Genomic DNA, 22631 nt, shown 5'->3' on the forward strand with positions numbered 1-22631 from the left:
ATTGGATAAGCGAGTGTTGGATAAGTGAGACTCTGTAGCTATATTGTATAAAATGAAGTGTGTCTTAGCACTACAATCGGAGACCACTTCATATTAGATGGCATCTACTTTATAGTAGATCCTGACTGAATGTATATCAGTAGGTCAATTTCTGCAACAAAATGCACTTCTTCTGCCAGAATATTGTCTGCTGGAATTTGTGGTATGTGACAATACAGAAAAGAGGCCATCTGATAGCACAATTGTATTTTTGTTTGCTCATACATATGTTCTACTGAGTACAATATATTTCTAAATCAATGTCTATGTTCAGAACTTCAGGGCTTATCAGTTTTAAGACTGAATCATGTTAACATATCTTGCTAAAGATTAAGACCTTCTCCTGTGATACCCAGTATATTCATTCAGAAGTGGAATAAATTGGTGTACATTTTGTTCAAAAGGTGCAAAGTTGATTTGATATAACTCCACTTCTTAAAAATATACATCTCCTCCCCCTTCCACTTATCTCTTGATCAATACAAAAAGTGACTTAATAGAGCTCACAGTGTATTGTACATGCCAATTATTGTCAATACAGGTTAAGTATTATTTATATGGAATCCGTGGGACTACAAATAGTTGGGATTTTCATTTATTCTCCCCCTGGATTTTGGAATGCTTCTATTTGCGTATACATACACAATGAGATGTCTTGGAGAGGGATCCAGGTCTAAATATAAAATAAATATGTTTTATATACAGTTTATAAAATATTTTTATTACTTATCTGCATGAATCAAAATTTGTGTACAGTGAACTATGAGAAAGTAAAAAGTGTCAGTATTTTGGAGTATTTCAAATTTTGGTAATTCAGATAAGGAATACTTGGTTTGCTTGATACATGGAGGAGTGTATCCTTGAGAAAAATCATTCCCTTCTGACCTATGAAAGACACATTTCAATATGCAAGAGGAAAACTGATTTTCAGTGGGATTTCAGCCTTGGAAGAATAGTTTATTTCTCCTTGCACAACAGTTCTCATGAAAATTGATTTTTACAAAAAAAATCAATGACAGTGGCAAATGTTGAGTTTATATCTAGTTTAAACCTTAAAGAAATTTACATTTGCAGCCATGACGTTCAAGTTTGTTATGAGCAGATAAGATTATTTTTAATGAAGACTAACAGCTGGGTATGATGCCTGCTTATAAAGGTCAAACCTACAGAGTTCAAGAAAATATGCACTGCATTCAATTCTTAATCAAACTCTGTCCTCTCTAACCGGCAAAGTATCCTGTTCAATGTCTTCCTTATAGCTTTCTGTGTTAATACATAAGTAATCTTTTGTGTCGAATTCTTGAATACTGTGGATTAGAACTACAGGAGGCTTTTTCAAAACTTAAGCTATGTAGGCAACCCCATGACATTAAGTGGACAGTCAACGTAAAGCAGGGACTTCATCAAGTATAGTACAGCATGTGTCCTGTATCCAAGAGATCAATATCTGTAGTTTCATATCAGTCCAACAAAATGTGTCCTTCCTAAGCATTTGCTTGGTCCTCTACTGCAATTTTATGGCATTTTGAGGCTGGAGGTCTTTCATTTCAATACAGTTCACCTTTTTTTCTGCAGTTTCCCATATCCACATGAAGTCCAGAAAGGTATCCCCTATGGATATGGGAAATTGTAGTGTATTCATTCTTGCTGTTATATGGGGATAGCATTTGATTAAGGTAGTGGTTGTTTAAATCATTACAAATGGTTAAATACAGTAGAGTCTCGCTTATCCAACGTAAACGGGCCGGCAGAACGTTGGGTAAGCAAATATGTTGGATAATAAGGAGAGATTAAGGAAAAGCCTATTAAACATCAAATTAGGTTATGATTTTACAAATTAAGCACCAAAACATCATGTTATACAACAAATTTGACAGAAAAAGTAGTTCAATACACAGTAATGCTATGTAGTAATTACTGTATTTACAAATTTAGTACCAAAATATCATGATGTATTGAAAACATTGACTACAAAAATGCATTGGATAATCCCGAACGTTGGATAAGCAAGTGTTGGATAAGTGAGACTCTACTGTAGTTACAGATGGTTACTTAAACAGGACTGATGCCAACTAACAGATTCAAAGGGGATTGATGCCAGCCCCTTTCACATTGCAAGTTATAGAGTTATGATTCCATTTTGAGCTTTGGAACTCTGGGATTTGCAGTTTTGTTATTTGTTATTGTGTGCCTTCAAGTCATTTCCAGCTTATGCCAAACCTAAAGTGAACCCATCAAGGTTTTTTTCTTGGCAAGATTTGCTCAGAGTTGTGTGTATATGAAATGTAAATCAAGTTTTTCTGCTGTTTTGCAAGTGTGTGTTTCAGCAATGAAACAGTTAACAGCAGGCCAGTTTGACTGACAGCCTGCTGTGATCTATGAGACATGATTTCCAGCCTTGGAGATTGGAACTTCCTTCGGACTAAGGAATGTGTTTCTTATCTCTCGTTGTACTCTGTGAGAGATGAGCCGAGCCGAAGAATGCCGGCTTCTAGCGATGGACTTTGCTGCAATTGTAAATATCTCTGTAAATATTAAATAGATGTTTGAACTTCAGACTGCAGATATCTTTGAGTCTGACTTTGGAGGAATTGGTGAGGGCAGAAGTTCACCAATTCGTCAGGGTGCTGGTCCGGAGCTGATTGATGGATGGTGTTTGAAGAAACCCACACACACACACCATGACCCCCTGGCTCTGCATCTTGACAGTCTTTGCCATCCTTTGAGGCTAAAAGTGTGGCTTGCCTCACTGCCTGGAGTCACCAATGAGTTTTCGTGGTTGATCACGGATTACAATTCTGGTCTTCAAAGTTTAGGACCTCATCACAATGAAGCTAGGATTTGCCACACATTGTGGCAAATCCAGCGGGGAGTGGGAGAAACCTATCACTTCATCCCCATCATCTCATCCCATGGGGGGGAAGTGTCACTGCCCAGCTACCCTCCGTTGTTTCCAATGCAACACGGGAAGCCTCCTGTGTTGCTGCCACTGCCTCTTGCGACACTTGGACTTCACTTAAGGCATGGAGCCCCGTAGGAAGTAGATTGACTTTGTGTGATGTGGACTGGTGGGCTCTGTGCCTGAAGCGAGGTCGTAATTTTGCCCTTCTGATGAAGTCGCTAGTCTAATGCTCAAGCCACTACACCATACTGGATATCATTTTCAGTTTCAGGAAGAATATTTAGAAATTTCAGTTAGAGATTGTTATTGCCTCATCAATACCAAGAGCTCACTCTTCTGTGTCCTTTCATGAGGGACTCTTCTTGAGAAACTAGCGCTATTTTATTAGCAATTCATCGTTCTCTCTCTCAGTCTCCCTCTTCCTCTATATAATCCCAAGATATTACAAAAGAAGAATATCTATTATAAATCTCTAGCACAAGGAAAAATACTTCTTAAAAATAAGCACAATTCAAGAAAAAATATTTACAGTTAGAAAAATTGATTTTCAGAAGGCCAGCCTTTCTAAGGACCTCATCCTATGAGCGGTGGAAAAGTGGAGGGAATTGTCTTATCCCATTCCCTGCCATCCTTCGCCATCTCTTGAAATGTCCAGCCATTCCACATCCTTTCCGGGCTGTATGGCCATGTTCCAGAAGTATTCTCTCCTGACATTTCACCCACATCTATGGCAGGCATCCTCAGAGGTTGTGAGGTATGGAGAAACTAAGCAAGGAAGGTTTATATATATCTGTGGAAAGTCCAGGGTGAGAGAAGAACTCTTGTCAGTTGGAGGCCAGTGTGAATGTTGTAGTTAATCACCTTAATTAGCATTGAATAGCTTCATCTCCTGGCTTCTTCCTGCCTGGGGGCATCCTTTGTTCAGAGTCGTGAGCTGCCCCTGGTGGATTCATGTCTGGAACTCCTCTGTTTTCAGAGTGTTGCTTCTTATTTACAGTTCTGATTTTTGAGTTTTTTAATATTGGTAGCCAGATTTTGTTCATTTTCATGGTTTCCTCCTTACCTCACAACCTCTGAGGATGCCTGCCATAGATGTGGGCGAAATGTCAGGAGAGAATACTTTTGGAACGTGGCCATACAGCCCGGAAAACATACAACAACCCAGAGAGACTACGGCTTCAAGCTAGCATGGGTTGAAGTTCTAGGTCTCTAGAATTTTGTTAGTTTGCATTGTACCTGAGTGAAAAATATCAAACCTGTTTGACAAATAGAGTGGCCTCACAACTGCTGAGCACAAGCTCATCTATTTTACTAGGCCAGAACACAGTTTGTCCTAATTTCTAGCTAAGCACTCTCTTGTTCTATAAAAGCAACTTGCTTTGCAGTCACCTATTGCTCCTGGCAGTTATCCAAGCAAAATATGCTGCCTCTGTTCCTCAAAGGTAATTTTCTTTTTTCTCCCCTATCGAGCACTTAACAGAATGTCCACTTACTATTTATCTGTTACATTGGTTTTATGACCTTTTTGTCTTGGGAGATCTGAATGCAGTTTTTGCAGCCACAGAGCTCTCTGTGGTATTATGAGGGAACTGGAGACTTGTTTTAGGGATGAACGGGGATAGGTGATAACCTCTGAACTTGCAAAAGTGACTTATCTGAACTTTAGCTCCCAACATGCCTCACTATCACACCCCCTTTCATGCAATAAATAAATTTGTAACTGGATGCAGGTAGCATTTATTATGCCAAATGGCTCTCATATGCTGCTGGATAACAACTTCCATTAACCATGACAAGCAAACCAATGGTCAAGGGTGACCAGAGTTGTAGACCAACAATATTTGGAGGACTATAGGTTTACCATCCTGCTGAGACCTGTGCTAGACAGGAGCAAAAAGTCATCTAATGCAGTGGTTCTCAACCTGGGGTCTCCAGATGTTTTTGGCCTTTAACTCCCAGAAATCCTAACAGCTGGTAAACTGGCTGGGATTTCTGGGAACTGTAGGCCAAAAACATCAGGACTCCAGGTTGATAATCACTGGTCTAATGTAATAATTTTCAGCATGAACTTTTGGGGAGTATCCAAGGATGGTGTGTCAGAAATACCCTGAATGTGGAGGCTCCATTTAGCTATCATACTTAATAAATCTCCAACAGGTTCCAATTTGAGCAATTGGCTGTCACTGCAATAAGAATAATTTTGTCTAATTAGGGAAAGGGCTACATTTGACCTGTCATGAAACCTACTGCCAATTCATCTGACTAAAAGACCTAATATTGTGAGAGCAGGAGAAAATGTCTTCTCCCTGCATTTTCTTTCTATCATTAATTTTATAAACTGGCTTTATTCTGCTCTCTTGTCATCTCTAAATTGTCTAACTAGACAAAATGATCAAGATTTGTATTATTTCTGGTGGAAGTATCAGTCTTAATTAGATATAAGCTACAGGTGATTGGGAAGATAGATTGAATAAGAGGTTCATTTTGTTATCATCTATCAATATAGTTAATAGTGCAATAGTATGCATGTTTAAGGTAAAGGTTTTCCCCTGACATTAAGTCTAATCGGGTCCAATTCTGGGGGTTGGTGCTCATCTCCATTTCTAAGCCGAAGAGCTTAGAAGAGCCGAAGACACCTCCAAGGTCATGTGGCCAGCATTACTACATGGAGTGCCATTACCTTCCTGCAGGAGTGGTACCTATTGATCTATTCACATATGCATGTTTTTGAACTCCTAGCTTGACAGAAGCTGGGGCTAACAGCATGAGCTCACCTAGATCCTTGAATTTGAACTGCCAACCTTTCAGTCAGCAAGTTCAGCAGCTCAGCGGTTTAACCGGGGACTCCAGTGCATGTTTATTTAGCAATAAAACCTATTGAGTTCAATAGAGTTTACTCCCATGTAAATCTGTTTATACATATGACTTAAATTACTTGGATGTAGCTTACAAGATCAATGAAAATAAAAGAACATTCCTAAAATAAAAAAGTGATACAACAGACCATAGGATAATTCTGCCTGAAATGCAGGCATTTATATTCTACCATCTAAGGAAATACATTAAAATATTCTTAATGTACTAAAAAGCAAAAATATACTATTCTAGGAGTAAGAACATGATTTATTACTAGCGTTAACGAAATATAGACTTATAATAAATGAACGTTATATTATTCTTCTATATCTCTCTGTTAACCAAAGGATGACATACTGCTTGGAAATCCTGACTATTAGTATTACTACTACTACTATCATCATTATTATTTTATTTTCCAACTGTCGTACTGGAACAACAATGATTGTTTAGTTTAACTATAACAGTTTTTGGCAGTTCTTTGTTAGAACATTACCAATGTCAGCTGCCTCTAACCTAGCGATTTTATTCGAAGTGTTTAATGCAAGTGCTAATGCTTTTTGCTTTTGTTTTTTGGTGTGTTTCTTTGCCAAGTACTTTTGCATTTTTATATCGCCATTTGTTCAGATTTTTTTTCTTTTTTATATAAATATGGACATTTTAGCTTTGTTTTTGGTTTTTGGTCTCTCTCTCTCTCTCTCTCTCTTTGATCCTTTTTAAATCTCAGTTTTCCTACTTTCTATACAATCAAATGTTCTTACTCTTTCGATGTTAAATTACTCTATCTTATAAGGTAAAACTTCAATAAAAATATATTTTAAAAAATTTAAAAAATTAAAAAAGAAAAAGAAAAAGAAAATCTTGCAGGGGGAAAAATACTGATATTTTCACCAGATGCCAGAAGTTGAGGATTATTTTAAGGACAACAAAATATTAAGTTGAAAGGTTTATATATTTTGTGGTGACTGACAGTCAAATCAATAAACTAAACTGCCTGACTGTCAACTCAATTTGATATACTGTGAGTTCACATAGAATCAAGCAAGCTCTTAGTCTCAGTTTAATGGGCTTTGTATTACAGCCAGACACTGCAAGAGATTTGTTGAGAAGTATTAGATCTACTTCTGGCTTTTCAGTCTGACTGAGCTTCTGAAGGTTGACCAAATACTCCAGCTATGCAGGAAGCTAAAAATGACAAAAATACAGAGACGGATATTGTGTACTGAAGGAACACAATATTAATGTACTTAATTTCTCTAGCACTCTCTTCCATGGTCTTGCAATGATGTACAACACTTTTTTTTCTGAAATGTTAATAGTTCTGTCCTCCATGAAGCTCAGAATAAAGAATAGCAAATAGTCTGAGGGATAAATAGGCCAAATAATATAAAAATGGCACATTAGATAAACTCACCGGCAGGCAGAGTGAGATAGTTTGCAGTGCCATAATTTCTTATCCCCTTTCTTATTAGCGTATTTATATTGCATTTTTTTTTTACTGCCAGGGAGTGGTGCCTGTGGGATTCCTTGCTTCATTTACCAAAGTAGCTTGTCCAGATATTGTTCTATACATTTGACTTGGTCAAAGAGGGAGGAGAGGTCACACGGTGTAAAATTTAATTCAGGCTAGTTGTGGATCGACTTAGATTTAGGAATGTGCAACTAGGCTGGAGGAAATTAGGGACTACTCAATTTTATGGTGAAGCTGAAGCACCCACAGTTGGTGGTCCTCTTGTCACAGAAGGTGATGCCTTTGATGTTCAGGGTTCATTCCTCTACCAACATATCCCATACGGCATCCTCTGCTCATTATTATTATTATTATTATTATTATTATTATTATTATTATTATTATTTGAAACACAAGATGAGTTCACAGCAGACACTCTGCTGGCTGTTGTACTGGATCACACACCAGACACTTCCCAAGTGTCTAGGGCTGTGTGATGTATTGGCGAATAATGCGTGCAGATCCCAGTAAGGTGGCCTTCTGCAGCTGGCAGATGGTAATTTTGTTAGCGCCGATTGTGTTCAAGTGCAGGCCTAGGTCTTTAGGCACTGCACTCAGTGTGCCAATCACCATTGGACCACCTTGACTGGCTTGTGCCACAGTCTTTGCAATTCAATCTTTAAATCCTCATATTGTGTCAGCTTTTCTAGTTGTTTCTCTTCAATCCTGCTGTCACCTGGGATTGCAATATCGACAATCCATACTTTGTTTTTTAACACAATCATGAGGTCAGGAGTATTGTGCTCCAACACTCTGTCTTTCTGAATTCGGAAGTCCCAGAGTAGCTTGACATGTTCATTCTCTGTAACTTTTTCCACCTTGTGATCCCACCAGTTCTTTGTCACAGGCAGATGGTATTTGTGGTACAAGTTCCAATGAATAATCTGAGCAACGGGGCCGGGCTGTGGCGCAGGCTGGTAAACAGCTGCTGCAATAAATCACTTTGACCATGAGGTCATGAGTTCGAGGCCAGCCCGTGGCAGGGTGAGCACCCGTCAATTAAAAATAAAATCTAGCCCCTGCTCGTTGCTGACCTAGCAACCCGAAAGATAGTTGCATCTATCAAGTAGGAAATAAGGTACCACTTATAAAAGTGGAGAGGCAAGTTTAACTAATTTACAACATTGGAATGAGGAAGTGAGGAAGTGCCGTCAGAGTGGATGATGAAGCAGCTGCTCCCCCCTTGGCCAGAATCAAACATCCCCTCAGGAGAAGGTTAAATTGCCTCTGCGTCTCTCTGTCTGTTGTCTCTGCATCGGTTCGATGTGTTTATGGGCACTGAATGTTTGCCCTATATGTACATAATGTGATCCGCCCTGAGTCCCCTTCGGGGTGAGAAGGGCGGAATATAAATACTGTAAATAAATAAATAAATAAATAAATAAATAAATAATACCTCTGCTTGTAGTCTGTCCGTGCGATCTTTCTGCAGCAGCTGAGAATGTGATCTATGGTTTCATCTGCTTCCTTGCTGAGTCTACATTTGGGATCATATTTATACCCTACTTTCTTTCTCCATAAATGAGAAGCAACCAATTAAATGAAATTTAAAACCCCCCAAAAATACAAACATTAAAAGAGAAATTTTAAAAAATGGTCAAATCCTTGAAACTGATTCAGAGTTAAACCACAGCACCTCTTGACTTGATCTTAAACTTGATCTTGTTTGAAAGGTTTAAGTAAAGGTTTTCCTCTGACATTACATCTAATTGTGTCCGACTCTGGGGGTTGGTGCTCATCTCTATTTCTAAACTGAAGAGTCGGCGTTGTCCGTAGATGCCTCCAAGGTTATGTGGCTGGCATGACTGCATGGAATGCCATTACCTTCCTGCCGGAACTTTGCCTATTGATCTACTCACATTTGCATGTTTTCGAACTGCTAAGTTGGCAGAAGCTGAGGCTAACAGAGGGAGTTCACCCCGCTGTCTGGATTCGAACTACTGACCTTTCGGTCAGCCAGTTCAGCCGTTTGACCCACTGCACAATCGGGGGTTCCTCTGCTTTAAAAGCCTGCCTGAATAAAAAAAGTTTTAGTCTGCTACGAGAAAGACCGCAGGGAGGGGGCCATATTGGCTTTTGCTGTGAAAGAAGAAGCCTGTTTCCAATAGCCCACTTACATATTCCTAAACCTGGATCCAACCTATGATTAATTACAAAATAAATAACCACATAATTTTCTATTTAACCAGCCCAAAAGTAAATCCAAAGGACACTGATTTTTTCTTAAAAGGTATATGGAATTAGCTTGGTTAGGTGTAGAGATTTTTTTGGTGGGGAAGAAGTTGGCAGATTAATTTGTAGGATACAGCCAGCCATCCACATTTACTGCTGTACAGGACTCACATAAAAGTGGAAAAGCAATGAATAAAAAAGCAATATGTTTTAACTTGAGAGGACTCTTCTCTAGGAATCTCTAGGTCTGTTGTCAAAAAACCGATTCCCCTTCCAAAAGATAATTTCAACATAAGTCACCAAACCAAATTATGAATTTATTACATATTTTTCATTCAAAATAAGTTTCGCAACAACCAAGCTGTCTCCAGCAGCATGGCCAAAACCCATATATTCCAGAAAGGATTAACTAATCATCTATAAAAGTCAAATCCCCAGCGGAGGTGGAGAGAAAATATGAGCTTACCAGAACCCAAAACAACAGCTCGATCTAAAATCCCCGAACAAAGGAGTTTCATTCCAAACCTTGGAACTATATATCCCTGGGTTTTTTTTGTTTTTTGTTTGGAATATTATTTATTGTGCACACTTGGATATAATCTTTAGGTTTCATGCACATAGATTTTATATTGAAGGGAACTAAGATGCGCTAGTATGGAGATGCCCAGATACAATCCAGCATATCTTTTATGTGCTTGTGGAACTTTTCTGGCTCCCTGCTGTGGGGTGAACTCATCGAAGGAGACAATGCTGGCAGGAAGGACCAAATTCTGCCAACAAAGAACCCAATCTCCTGAGGAAAGTCCAGAGGTTGGATACAGCACACTGATGAAATCTGTATGCCTTCTATTGAACTGTTCATATTTACATATCAGTCCCATTGTCTCTGGGGCTCACACCTTTGTGGAGACCAGACTTAGTAAATAATCTCATCGTGAACTTTTTACATATTGCCTACTCCTGAATGGATTCTCCAAATAGCTCAAACTTTGAACCGACAAATGACAGCTGTTTATTTTCCCCACTATGAAAAAGGTGACATCCATTTCTTATGTCAATGGGATTCCCCAGCCAATGAAGACCCAGATTGAAACCAGCCAGTTTCCTGGCCAATCAGAGGAGACTGTGGGTACTTTGAATGGCTATCAAAGGGGATAAAATATCTTGCACTATATTGCTTATGTCCAATTCCTTTTGAGTGGAGACTCTATATCAGACATCTTTTCAGGTCTGAAAGTTGATCTGGTTTAAAAGTAGCAGGCACAACAGGCATCTCACCCCTTTGGCGGATAGCTGAATTTTGGCTTCAGGGCCTCCAACACAACTTTATGGCTAACTTTCAATAAAATTGATCTGGAGTACCCAAAAACGCTTAAAGCGTTGTTCTTTCTAAAAAAATTCTTGGGCCTCCAGCATCACTATAGAGTTAACTTCTGCTAGAAGTTGACTATAGAATTGCAGTAGATGACCTAGAGATAACATATTAATCAAATAATGAATAATTTAATCAACAGAAGTGAAAGCTGCAGATATGGAAGCACAACTGTATTTATTTACTCTTGTCAGTTTAAACACTTTGGAGGGAGGGGTGTGTGTGTGAAATGCTTGCTTTAAACTGCTCATCCACATTTAAAAATAACATTTTATAAACTGACAAAATTCAGGATAATAATGATAGACCCAATTTCAAAGCAGTAAATATCATGGTGGTAAAAGGTAAAAAGGTAAAGGTTTTTCCCTGACATTAAGTCCAGTCGTGACCGGCTCTGGGGGTTGGTGCTCATCTTCATTTCTAAGCCGAAGAGCTGGCGTTGTCCGTAGACACCTCTAAGGTCATGTGGCTGGCATGACTTCATGGAGAGCCGCTACCTTCCCGCTGGAGCGGTACCTATTGATCTACTCACATTTGCATGTTTTCGAACTACTATCATGGTGGTACCATATTACAATTACACAAGAAGTTACAAATGATTCAATGAGTTATCAAACTTTACTCCTAAAACTTGATACTCCCTCCCCAGTGAAATTAGATCAGCCCTCTCCTCCTGACCTTCGGAAAAAAGGTAAAAATGTGGCTTTGGGACCAAGCCTTGGGCAATAAATTTGAACGGTGCAATAAGAAGCTACGAACTAATACAATGACGAATGGAATAGCCCTGGAATATGACTTGGACTGTGTGATTTTAACTGGTGTTTTAATATTGATGTTTTTAATTGTTTGGTTTTTTAATGCGTTGTTTATTTACTGATAGGTATATCTGTGGCATTGAGTCATTGCCTTTGTAAGGCTGCTCTGAGTCTATTTCAGGGTGAGAAGGGCAGGGTACAAGTGTGGCAAATAAATAAATATGTAAAATAAATAAAACATCATTGAAATGTACATTGCATTACAGATGCAGTTTTGCTGAACTGCAGAACACCTTATGATGTGGGGTTGCCATCTTGCAAATGACTGAGGTGAAGGGCTGTTTGTGCATTGGGAGAGGCATCTAGCCACAACAATCTGAAACTGTATGTCCCATCCTTTCTATTGGTAAGAGTTTCATTCCTGAACAGTTTGTGGTTGCAAGGATATAGCGATTTGAAATCGGCTCCATATTTTTGAAACACATTACTTGTAGTTTGCTCATGTGAAGAAAGAAACCCTGATGGCCATGGCTGTCTTTGTTCTGAAGCTTCACAAAATTACCTAGACACTGTAAATGTATCCATTACAATGGATGATAAATATTATGCTGAGGATAATTTTGCAATTTTTTCAAGACTTCCATATGCTGTAATCACCTTCCTTTCATGTTCTCTATTCTTTCCAGACATCCTTATTCTAAGAGCAGAGATACAGTTGTATTAAGCTTTATTATTTAAAGTTTTTATTAAAGTTTTTGATTTCTAGATCTTCCAGTTTCACTAATATTCAGGTATCCCTGCACTTTAGGCTCACCTCCTCTATACAGAATATCCCAGAAATTTACTTTAGCATTTGTTTTTCATTCTGCAGTGGTCTAAATAATTGTTTTGGGCATCTTAGTAATTGGGGTTGTTGTATGTTTTCCGGCTGTATGGCCATGTTCTAGAAGTATTCTCCCCTGACGTCAAGAGAGAATACTTCTAGAACATGGCCATACAGCCCGGAAAACATACAACAACCCTGTGATCCTGGCCATGAAAGCCTTCGACAACACATCTTAGTAATTCTCTGTTTGAGAACTCTACTGAAACCACTGAACTACAGCAGATAATTCCACATACTTTATTAAATTCCAGGACTCCTTAGAATACCATTTAAAATGGTATTAAAGTGTTGTACATGTGTAAGGCAGATATGCTCTAAAATACTGACAACAAGAACAAAAATACTGCAACAATTCCTTCTACCCCCAACAAAAACTGTATTCCATCTATTGGCAAGACATTGACTGGAAATCTATTACTGCCCACCCTTCAGTGTTGACAACCAACAATAATAACAATATTTTGTTGACCATGCTACCCATGAGCACACATTTCTGTAGATTACAGAAGAAGAAAAAGATGGTCTGATGCTATACCTGAATGCTGAGGAGACTGGCAGCACAATCCAAGACTCAGTTTTTTTTTTGTGTCAGGAGCAACCTGAGTTGCTTCTGGTGTGAGAGAATTGGCCGTCTGCAAGGACGTTGCCCAGGGGACGCCCGGATGTTTTGATGTTTTTACCATCCTTGTGAGAGGCTTCTCTCATGTCCCTGCATGGAGCTGGAGCTGATAGAGGGAGTTCATCCGTGGTCTCCCCGGGTGGGATTCGAACCTGGCAGCCTTCAGGTCAGCAACCCAACCTTCAAGTCACGAGGCTTTAATCCACTAGGCCACGGGGGCTCCTGGCCAAGACTCAGTGAATCTTAGACACAGGTATGTGTGCATATTAAAAGCTTGGTTCAAATTCTGCAATGTAATTCTGGACTTTAAAAAAAAATCAAAACCCACTTGTTATTGGGAAGATTACAAAAAATAGGATAAAAGTGTGTTTATCACTGGAGGTTAAAGGAAGTGCTTTGTATCTGGGGGTTGGACCAAAAATTTCACAAAAATACCCCATACATGGAGGACATTGCATAAGTGTACATTGTTCATTATGGTTTGCAGAGAACCCTTTTGAAAGACAGTAGCCACTGATATGTTCTGTGTTGATGGGAGTGGTGAATCCACCTTTCATTTTAGTCTGAATTTTGAAGGAGCTCTCTAAGGTGCTGAAAGGGATAGTTTTATTAAGAGTTCCTCCCTGAAAAAACTCTAATAGTAGGCAAGTTGAAGGACAGCTTGCACACACCACTAATAATGTTCCCTGGCATGTGCAGTTGCCAGAAAGCATGGGAAGTCCTTTAGGGTATCTGTGCTTCAGAAGTGATACCCACTACAGCTTTGGGCAGCACTCACACCAACTGGGCATCCAACTAAAGAGCACAATATAGTGTAGAAGCGTGCAACCTTTCGACTGAGAGAGGTTCATTGCCACCTTCACTCTGTGACTTGGTTAAACAATTACAAAAAACAGAAATATGGCACCTGGCACTCACTCCAACTCTTACAAATGAATAAAAGGTAAAAGTTTCTCTTTGACATTATGTCTAGTTGACTTCGATTATGGGAGGTGATGCTCATCTCCATTTCTAAGCTGAAGAGTCAGTGTTGTCTGTAGACGCCTCTTAGGTCACGTGGCCAGCATGACTGTATGGAGCGCCGTTACCTTCCCGCCAAAACGGTACCTATTGTTCTACTCACATTTGCATGTTTTCAAACTACTAGGTTGGTAAAAGGTGGGGCTAACAATGGGATCTCACCCCGCTCCACAGATTCGAACCGTCAACCTTTTCATCAGCAAGTTCTGCTGCTCAGCAGTTTAAACCGCTGCGCCACCACGGCCCCTTAAATAATGAATAAAAAGGTAAAGGTTTCCCCTGATGTTAAGTCCAGTCGTGACCGACTCTGGAGTTTGGTGCTCATCTCCGTTTCTAAGCCGAAGAGCTGGCATTGTCCATAGACACCTCCAAGGTCATGTGGCCGGCGTGACTGCATGGAGCACCGTTACCTTCCCACCAGAGCGGTACCTATTGATCTACTCACATTAGCATGTTTTCGAACTGCTAGGTTGGCAGGAGCTGAGGCTAACAGCAGGCGCTCATTCTGCTCCTGGGATTTGAACCTGGGACCTTTGGTCCGCAAGTTCAGCAGCTCAGCGCTTTAACACACTGTTCTACCAGGGGCCCCTTAAATAATGAATACTTCCACTTTAAAACACGGCATGCAGAAATGTGTGCCTTGTATGGAAGTTAATGACTACTGAGGATGGTGGGCACTTTCACAATTATTGTTTTAAACTGCTTATGTTGCAAGGTGTATTTTTGCCTCACTCCTAAAATTTGGTGGGAGTGCAGTGAATATAAATGTGAAAATGTCTTGTTTTAGCCTCTGCCATGAGAGCAAATTCAGAGGTGCCCTGATGTCTGCAAAAAGGTACAAATGAGACTATTCTGATCACATGCCATGTGTTGTCTATTTTGGCATAAATACCCGGGTGTCACTTTGGGACCATTATTCTCTTTCAGCCCAATTTACCTCCCAGAATAGTTTGGAAGATAAAATACAGGAAACAATATACTCCATTTAGAGATCTATGGAGAAAGGGTAGGCTATCAAGATAATAACACAGAGAAGAAAGCCCTGGATTCTCTATAACAGTGGTTCTCAACCTGGGGTCCCAAGATATTTTTGGCCTACAACTCCCAGAAATCCTAGCCAGTTTACCAGCTGTTAGGATTTCTGGGAGTTGAAGGCCAAAAACATCTGAGGACCCCAGGTTGAGAACCACTGATCTACAACAGGCAAGCAGTTTTTGATTAGATGACCAAAGATTTCTTGTCACACACATCAATATGGAAAGTTGAAAATGTGTACATTCCTGGCAGAGAGACATTACTGGTCTATAAACTCACCCATGAAGTAGCTGGTAATTTTACAGAAAGCACTTCCAAAAATGAAATCCTGCAGGAGATTGGGAATGAGGGTGAAGGGCATGCAGAAGAAGCAAAGCATGAGATCACTGATGGCCAGCGACAGCAGGAAGATGTTTGTGACAGTCCTCATTCTCTTGTTTCGGATCAACACAATCATTACCAGGGTGTTCCCCAGGACACTGAGCAAAAAGATCAGGGAATACAAAATAATCCGAACCGTCTGCCCCAAATCTGAAAGCAAACAAAAATGAGGAAGCATCAGAAAAGACACTGCAAGATATCAGAGGTTGCAATTGGTTTTCTCTGCCGTAAAATGCTTTATTTTGTTTTGACTCAAATTGTCAGCCACTTTGGGTCTCCCACTGGGAGTAAATTACGTAAAGAAATAAATAATTGGTAAATAATGTGAGTGAAAAGGAATATGGGGATATTCTACTGAAAATGCTTGTTTTAGTGAGAGTAACTTTCCTTATCCTAGTTTGAAACATTTCCCTACTAGAGAGCAGGAGGGGATTTCCTCCCAGCCAGCACCTTATTTCTTTAATTTTTCTTTCCACATTTGTAGGATATCTATCGTTTAAGGGCCCTTCCACACAGCCACACAACCCAGAATATCAGGGCAGAAAATTCCACAATATCTGCCTTGAATTGTGTTATCTGACTCCACACTGCCATATATCCCAGCTTAAAGCAAAAATGTGGGATTTTATTCAGCTGTGTGGAAGGTGCCCAAGAAGCATTTTTCACATCTTTCCAGAGGTATATTTACCAGACAAAGTAAAATGAGAGGATTTCTCTCCCCAAGTAACAATTCTTCTCACCTTCCCCAGTGAAATTTTAAGTCCCCAAATGCTTCTTTTGACAGTCTTTTTTATCCTTGTCAAGCACCTTCTTCCTCCTTGTCCTCTCTCTATCTGGAGCCTTTTTATTTAAAGCAGTATTTACATTGGGAAGATGATGAAATAGGTCTGGGGACACACAGACTTTTGGCAACAGCATGTCTTCAGTAACCAATGCAATACACTTTGAGCTGGGAAAGAATGGGATTCTGCTCTAGCTGATCCTATTATAATTGTATATGTCAGCCTACACCAGGCAAGGTGAACATCAGCTGCCTCCAGAATCCCTTACTGAGCAGGCATCAAAAGCAAAGAGAGGAAAAACAACTGAAGACTTCCTTCAGGAAACAACTGAAGACTTGGATGTTTCAGCAGGCCTTTGGAGATACAGTCATTAATTAATCAGCCCCAGAGGGTTTTTAATAATCTATCCTGTATTTATTACGATTTTACCATTTATGTGTTTTAAATGCAATTTTTATCCTGTATTTTTGTTTTAATTGATATATTGTATTACTGTTTTATCTTTTTATGGTGTGATTTGTATTATGTTGCCTATATTTTGTCCTATATTGTTTGGGCCTCTGCCCCATGTAAGCTGCCCCGAGTCCCCGCTCTGCCCCATGTAAGCTGCCCCGAGTCTCCAGAAGATTCAAGATATTTTGTTTATTTATGCAAGACTTCTCTGAACTGGTTAATTTCATATTTGCATTTCTTTAGTTCTGAATAAAAAACATGCTGTTCATCAGGCTACTCTATGTTTTTTGTGCTGTAGGAATTTACCAGAGTATTTCCATTTATACCTGCCTCTGATGACAAGGTTTCTGTTAAAGCCATAATGTTCTGAAACACATCTTTGGAACACATCTTTGCGATTGCATCTTTTGCTATGAACCTGCGTGAACCTTAAGATCTGCTGGCACAAGACCTCAGGCACAAGTGTGGTTGGTGGGGATGAGGGAGAGGGCTTTTTCGGTGGTGGCCCTCCGGCTCTGGAACTCCTTCCCCAGAGAGACTAGATCAGGGGTCCCCAAACTTTTTAAACAGGAGGCCGGTTCACGATCCTTCGGACCATTGGAGGGCCGGACTATAGTTGGCCATCGAGCAATAATAATTAATAACAAGAACAACAATAATAAAGACGGTTGGAAGATACCCTTTGGGCCATTGAGTCCAATCCCCTTCTGCCTTTGTGCACCAAAAACACAAGCAAAGCATCCCTGACAGATGGCCACCCAACTTCAATGATAATAATAATAATAATAATAATAATAATAATAATAATAATAATAATAATAAAAAGGGTTGGAAGAGACCCCTTGGGCCATTTAGTCCAATCCCCTTCTGCCCTTGTGCACCGAAAGCACAAGCAAAGCACCCCTGACAGATGGCCACCCAGCCTCAATGTTAATAATAATAATAATAATAATAATAATAATAATAATAATAATAATAAAGAGAGTTGGAAGAGACCCCTTGGGCCATTTAATCCAACTCCTTCTGCCTTTCTGCACCAAAAGCACAAGCAAAGCATCCCTGACAGATGGCCACCCAGCTTCAATGTTTAATAATAATAATAATAATAATAATAATAATAATAATAATAATAATAATAAGGGTTGTAAGAGAAGAAGAGACCCCTTGGGTCATTTAGCCCAACCCCCTTCTGTCCTTGTGCTGTGGGGGCCGGATAAATAGCTTCGATGGGCCGCATCTGGCCCCCGGGCCTTAGTTTGGGGACCCCTGGACTAGATTATCGCTCACCCTGCCCATCTTCCAAAAATATTTGAAAATGTGGCTCTTCCAATGTGCCTTTCACTAACTGGTTTAACATTTTGACTTGGCCTTTCAAGCCCTATTTAATTCCTAGCCTTAGCTTTTATCACCAGCCCCGTCCCTGGAGTATACTGCACAAGCTCTGGCCCGCCTTATGGCTTTGACCATATTTACTGGGCTCGGCTACTGGAATTAGTTGCTGTTAAGTATATGTTTTTAATGATGGTTTAAATGTTTTTATGTTGGTTATGCTTTGCAATGTACATGTATTTTATGGTGTTGTATTTTAATTTTGTTCCACTGGACTTGGTCCCCATGTAAGCCACCCTGAGTCCCTTCAGGGAGATGGGGCAGAATATAAGAATAAAGTTATTATCATTATTATTATTTGAAACACAATAAGATGAGTTGACAACAAACACTCTGCTGACTGTTGTATTGGATCACACGTCGGACACTTCCCAAGTGTCTAGGACTGTGCGATGTATTGGCGAATAATGCGTGCAGATCCCAGTAAAGTGGCCTTCTGCAGCTGGCAGGTGGTAATTTTGTCAGCGCTGATTGTGTTTAAGTGCAGGCCAAGGTCTTTAGGCACTGCACCCAGTGTGCCGATCACCACTGGGACCACCTTGACTGGTTTGTGCCAGAGTCTTTGTAATTCGATCTTTAAATCCTCATATTGTGTCAGCTTTTCCAGTTGTTTCTCTTCAATCCTGCTGTCACCTGGGATGCAACATCGGCAATCCATACTTTGTTTTTTAACACGATTGTGAAGTCAGGAGCATTGTGCTCAAAAATTCTGTCTATCATCATCATCATCATCATCATCATCATCATCATCATCATCATCATCTACTTCATTCACTGAAATATACCTGTATTAACTGTGTTCACATTCCCTTTGTTAACTGTCTCATCTCTTTTTCTTTGATGTCTACCCTGTTTCCCCTAAAATAAGACATCCTCAGAAAATAAGACCTAGTAGAGATTTTGCTGAATTGCTAAATATAAGGCCTCCCCCGAAAGTAAGACCTAGCACCATTTGTGTTTGGAAGCATGCCCGCTGAACAGAAAACCAGAGCATGCAGGTTTGATAAATGTACGTACCATAGATTGTTGTACATGGAAATAATGGTAGTAACAAGAAATTCTTGATAGGATTCACTGGTTATGCTGGTTTGTGGTGACAACTACTGTGCAGTATATAATAAATGTTCAGCAATGTTTTTGTTCAACAATAAATGTGAATTCTTCTTCATGGAAAAATAAGACATCCCCTGAAAATAAGACCTAGAGCATCTTTGGAAGCAAAAATTAATATAAGACACTGTCTTATTTTCGGGGAAACACGGTACATTATATTGCTGAATAATCAGCTGATTTTTTACATTATTGCAATGCTAGAAATTTGGAGACTGAAGGAAAAAAATCACTAGGGGAGCAGAATGCTGATGGAGGCGACCGGGGTGGGGGGTTGCTTTCATTTCACCCCTTGCCTATACCTACGTATATCCCTGCAGTCTCTCATCCACTTCTGTCCTATTCTATCTGGTGCCATCACTGTGCACTTGCTAAAATTCCCTGTTCTAAAGTATTATTACAAGCCCCAAAGCCTTGTCTTTGAAACTGCCCTGTTTCAGCTACAGTTGGAACAGCGCATTTGGCAGCTATGGAATTTCCAGCTTGAATTAGTTAACGTGTGTGCAAGTGTCAAATGTTATTTGCATGGGGAAATATTCAGAGCCTAGAAACAGCATTTCTGTAGGACAGCTATCAGAATCACCCCATTAGCATGGTCAGTGTCCAAAAGAGCCAATTTTCCAAATTGGGAAAAATGAGAAGTAAGAGGAAAGGTGCTCAACCCATTTCCATGCTGGCTACATTTCCTCAGCCAGCTCCCCTCCAACTATTTCTTTTGCAGGTGGGCTTCTGAGTTCTACTTGCTAGTCAACTTAAGACAGGTAGCTGGGCTTAAGGAGCAGAGGAGAAACCTGGAAGGAAGGTGATAAATGGAGGAAGAATTAAGCAGCCATTTGTGCCTGTTATTTCTTCCTCAACAGTATCCCCTTCCCACCTCTTTTTTGACATCATATTGGGAATTCTGTATTTGCTACCAGACATGTAGTTCTGTCCTAGGTAAAAAAAGGTAAAGGTTTTCCCTGACGTTAAGTCCAGTCGTGACTGACTCTGGGGGTTGGTGCTCATCTCCATTTCTAAGCCAAAGAGCCGGCGTTGTCTGTAGACACCTCCAAGATCATGTGGCCGGCATGACTGCATGGAGCGCCATTACCTTCCCGCCAGAGCGGTATCTATTGGTCTACTCACATTGGCATGTTTTCGAACTGCTAGGTTGGCAGGAGCTGGAGCTAACAGCGGCCGCTCCCGCCGCTCCCGGGATTTGAACCTGGCACCTTTTGGTCCGCAAGTTCAGCAGCTCAGCGCTTTAACACACTGTGCCACCAGGGGCCCCTAGTTCTGTCCTAAAAGGGTGAAAAAATATCACGGTGGTTGGATTGTAACATTAGTTCTGGGTATTGCTTCGGGTTCTGCAAAAAACATTGAAAAGGCTACATCTAGGTACGAAGAAACACAGATCTGGTTTGTATCTGGATCGGTTGCTTCTTTTGCTCTTTCAAGTATAGTTTGCAATGGTTTTTAGACTCCATGATTTATCTACCAGGAATACACCACATGCTTTCTTCCAGAAAGCTGGCATACTCTGCTTGTACTTTAGCACCTCGTATTGCAATCAAACACCTCACAAATTGTGAAAAATTGTAAACCACTGACATATGAGGTTTGCAAAGCTTATCAGCTACCAGGAGATCATCATAGGTCTCTACATGATTTATAGCAGAATCTATTTTTCCCTTTTATATCATATAATATTTAATCTATTCATTTCTGCTATGTATAATACTGTTCATAATAGCAGTCCTGATTTTATTTGACAAAAGCGATTAGACATTTTTTAGTGTTTTAACTTTTTTTGAACATTTTCTGTCTTGACTTACAACTGCTCATTTTTCTTGTCAACCTGTACATTGTTCTTTAGATGCAGTTATAACCAAAAAGCAACAGCATTAATTTCTGTCTTCCTCTTTCATCAAAACACATCCACAAAAAACCCATTTGCCACTTAAAATCTTGCTTAAATTATTGACTATGGATTAGCTACAGAGGAAACTATCTAGTTTATTTTTTAAAGGTACTTACCTCTATAAGGCTGACGATGATCTGTGCAGTAAAATGTATAATTTTCAAAATCGAGCTGACACAGGAGTAAGGAAATATTGTGGTCGATGCCAGGTATAGTACCATTAAGTTTATCCATGCTTCACTCTCCAGATTAGTTTCTGTGGTAGAAAATGCAGTTTGGAGCTTATCTGTTCATTCTTTTGATGAATGCACACGGGGCTTTAAAAAATTCTGTAGCAAGAGGATTTGACAGGAGAGAGAGAGCTGTCCAAGCCAAAGTAGTCCTTTTTTTAGTCACCCATGGGTAATGCTTTGTCCACAGTATTCTGTGAAGCATAGGAACGGTTGCTTCTAGTAAGATATGAGACAGCTTGGATGCTGCAGAGAAAAATGCATGCACCACACAAACGCTCCGTTTCCTCTCTCCACCCCTTTTCTATTATTGACTGAGCTGGTGTTGGGATCATAACCATACTGAAGAATAGTTAGTACAGCTGCTCACTGCTACCATATGGTCAAGACTTCCTCCATACGCAGAGATTTATAAGTCTGAGTTAGTAAATCAATTGCAATTCAGAGTGCCACAAATAAGCTTTCTGCAGCCTGCTCTTTGGCATATTTACTCAGAAGTAAATCCAGTGAGTTCAGTGGGACTGACTCGAGACTATGCAGACTGACAGACTGAGGAAACAATGTTTGAAAGGATATTAAGCGTTATTCCTTTCAAAGTATTTATAACTTTTCTCTTTCTCTTAGATATCAAACCTTTATTTATTTAAATTAGTTCTAGACAGCAGTCGATCCAATGGATTCTAGGACAATTTTCAACAGACCCATGAAGAATGCAAATAAAATATAAACACAATATCCTTTGTAATCAAATGTCAGGTTAGAATCCTCCCTGCTTGTAATGCTGAGGAGTTCTAACATTCACACTAGCGACCTGATTAGATGGGGTACTTTTGGGCAAATGCATTGCTTTTTTAAACTTTTGCAATGGAGCCCATTGGTCCCCATCCCACAACGTAGAGCTATTTCCGGTAGGGCTGTGTCAGGTGATGAGGAGCGCAAGGTGATGGGTTCGCCTCGATGCATGGCAATTCTGGCGGCCCATTATGATGAGGTCATTGGACTGCTTTATCAGGAGTGGCTCAGGACATTATGTTTGCCATGGCAAGCCAAGTGGTATCCGACCCTACGGGTGGGCTGCTGGGCACACTCTGAATTTTTTTTTTTTGTGGTGAATATGATGTGGGAGTGGAGGAACTATCTATAGTACTATTGGGGTGTTCTGTGGTTTCCAGGCTGTGTGGCTGTGTTCTAGCAGCAGTTTCTCTTGATGTTTCGCCTGC

At 40.0% G+C, this 22631-nt stretch overlaps 1 protein-coding gene across 1 annotated transcript in view; it reads right to left on the minus strand.

Moving 5' to 3' along the window:
- cckar (cholecystokinin A receptor) overlaps window positions 1-21956 on the minus strand; it is a 62175-nt gene extending 40219 nt beyond the window's left edge. The window contains exons 1-2 of the mRNA XM_003226127.4: window positions 21298-21956; window positions 15446-15697 (exon numbers count right to left, since the gene is read on the minus strand). Coding sequence (XP_003226175.1) covers window positions 15446-15697; window positions 21298-21415 — 370 coding nt within the window. The 5' untranslated portion in view covers window positions 21416-21956. The remainder of the gene's footprint in view (window positions 1-15445; window positions 15698-21297) is intronic.
- Between the last annotated feature and the right edge of the window lie 675 nt (window positions 21957-22631).

Source organism: Anolis carolinensis, chromosome 5 (genome assembly GCF_035594765.1).
Source record: "Anolis carolinensis isolate JA03-04 chromosome 5, rAnoCar3.1.pri, whole genome shotgun sequence".
In the NCBI taxonomy this organism is placed as follows: domain Eukaryota; kingdom Metazoa; phylum Chordata; class Lepidosauria; order Squamata; family Dactyloidae; genus Anolis; species Anolis carolinensis.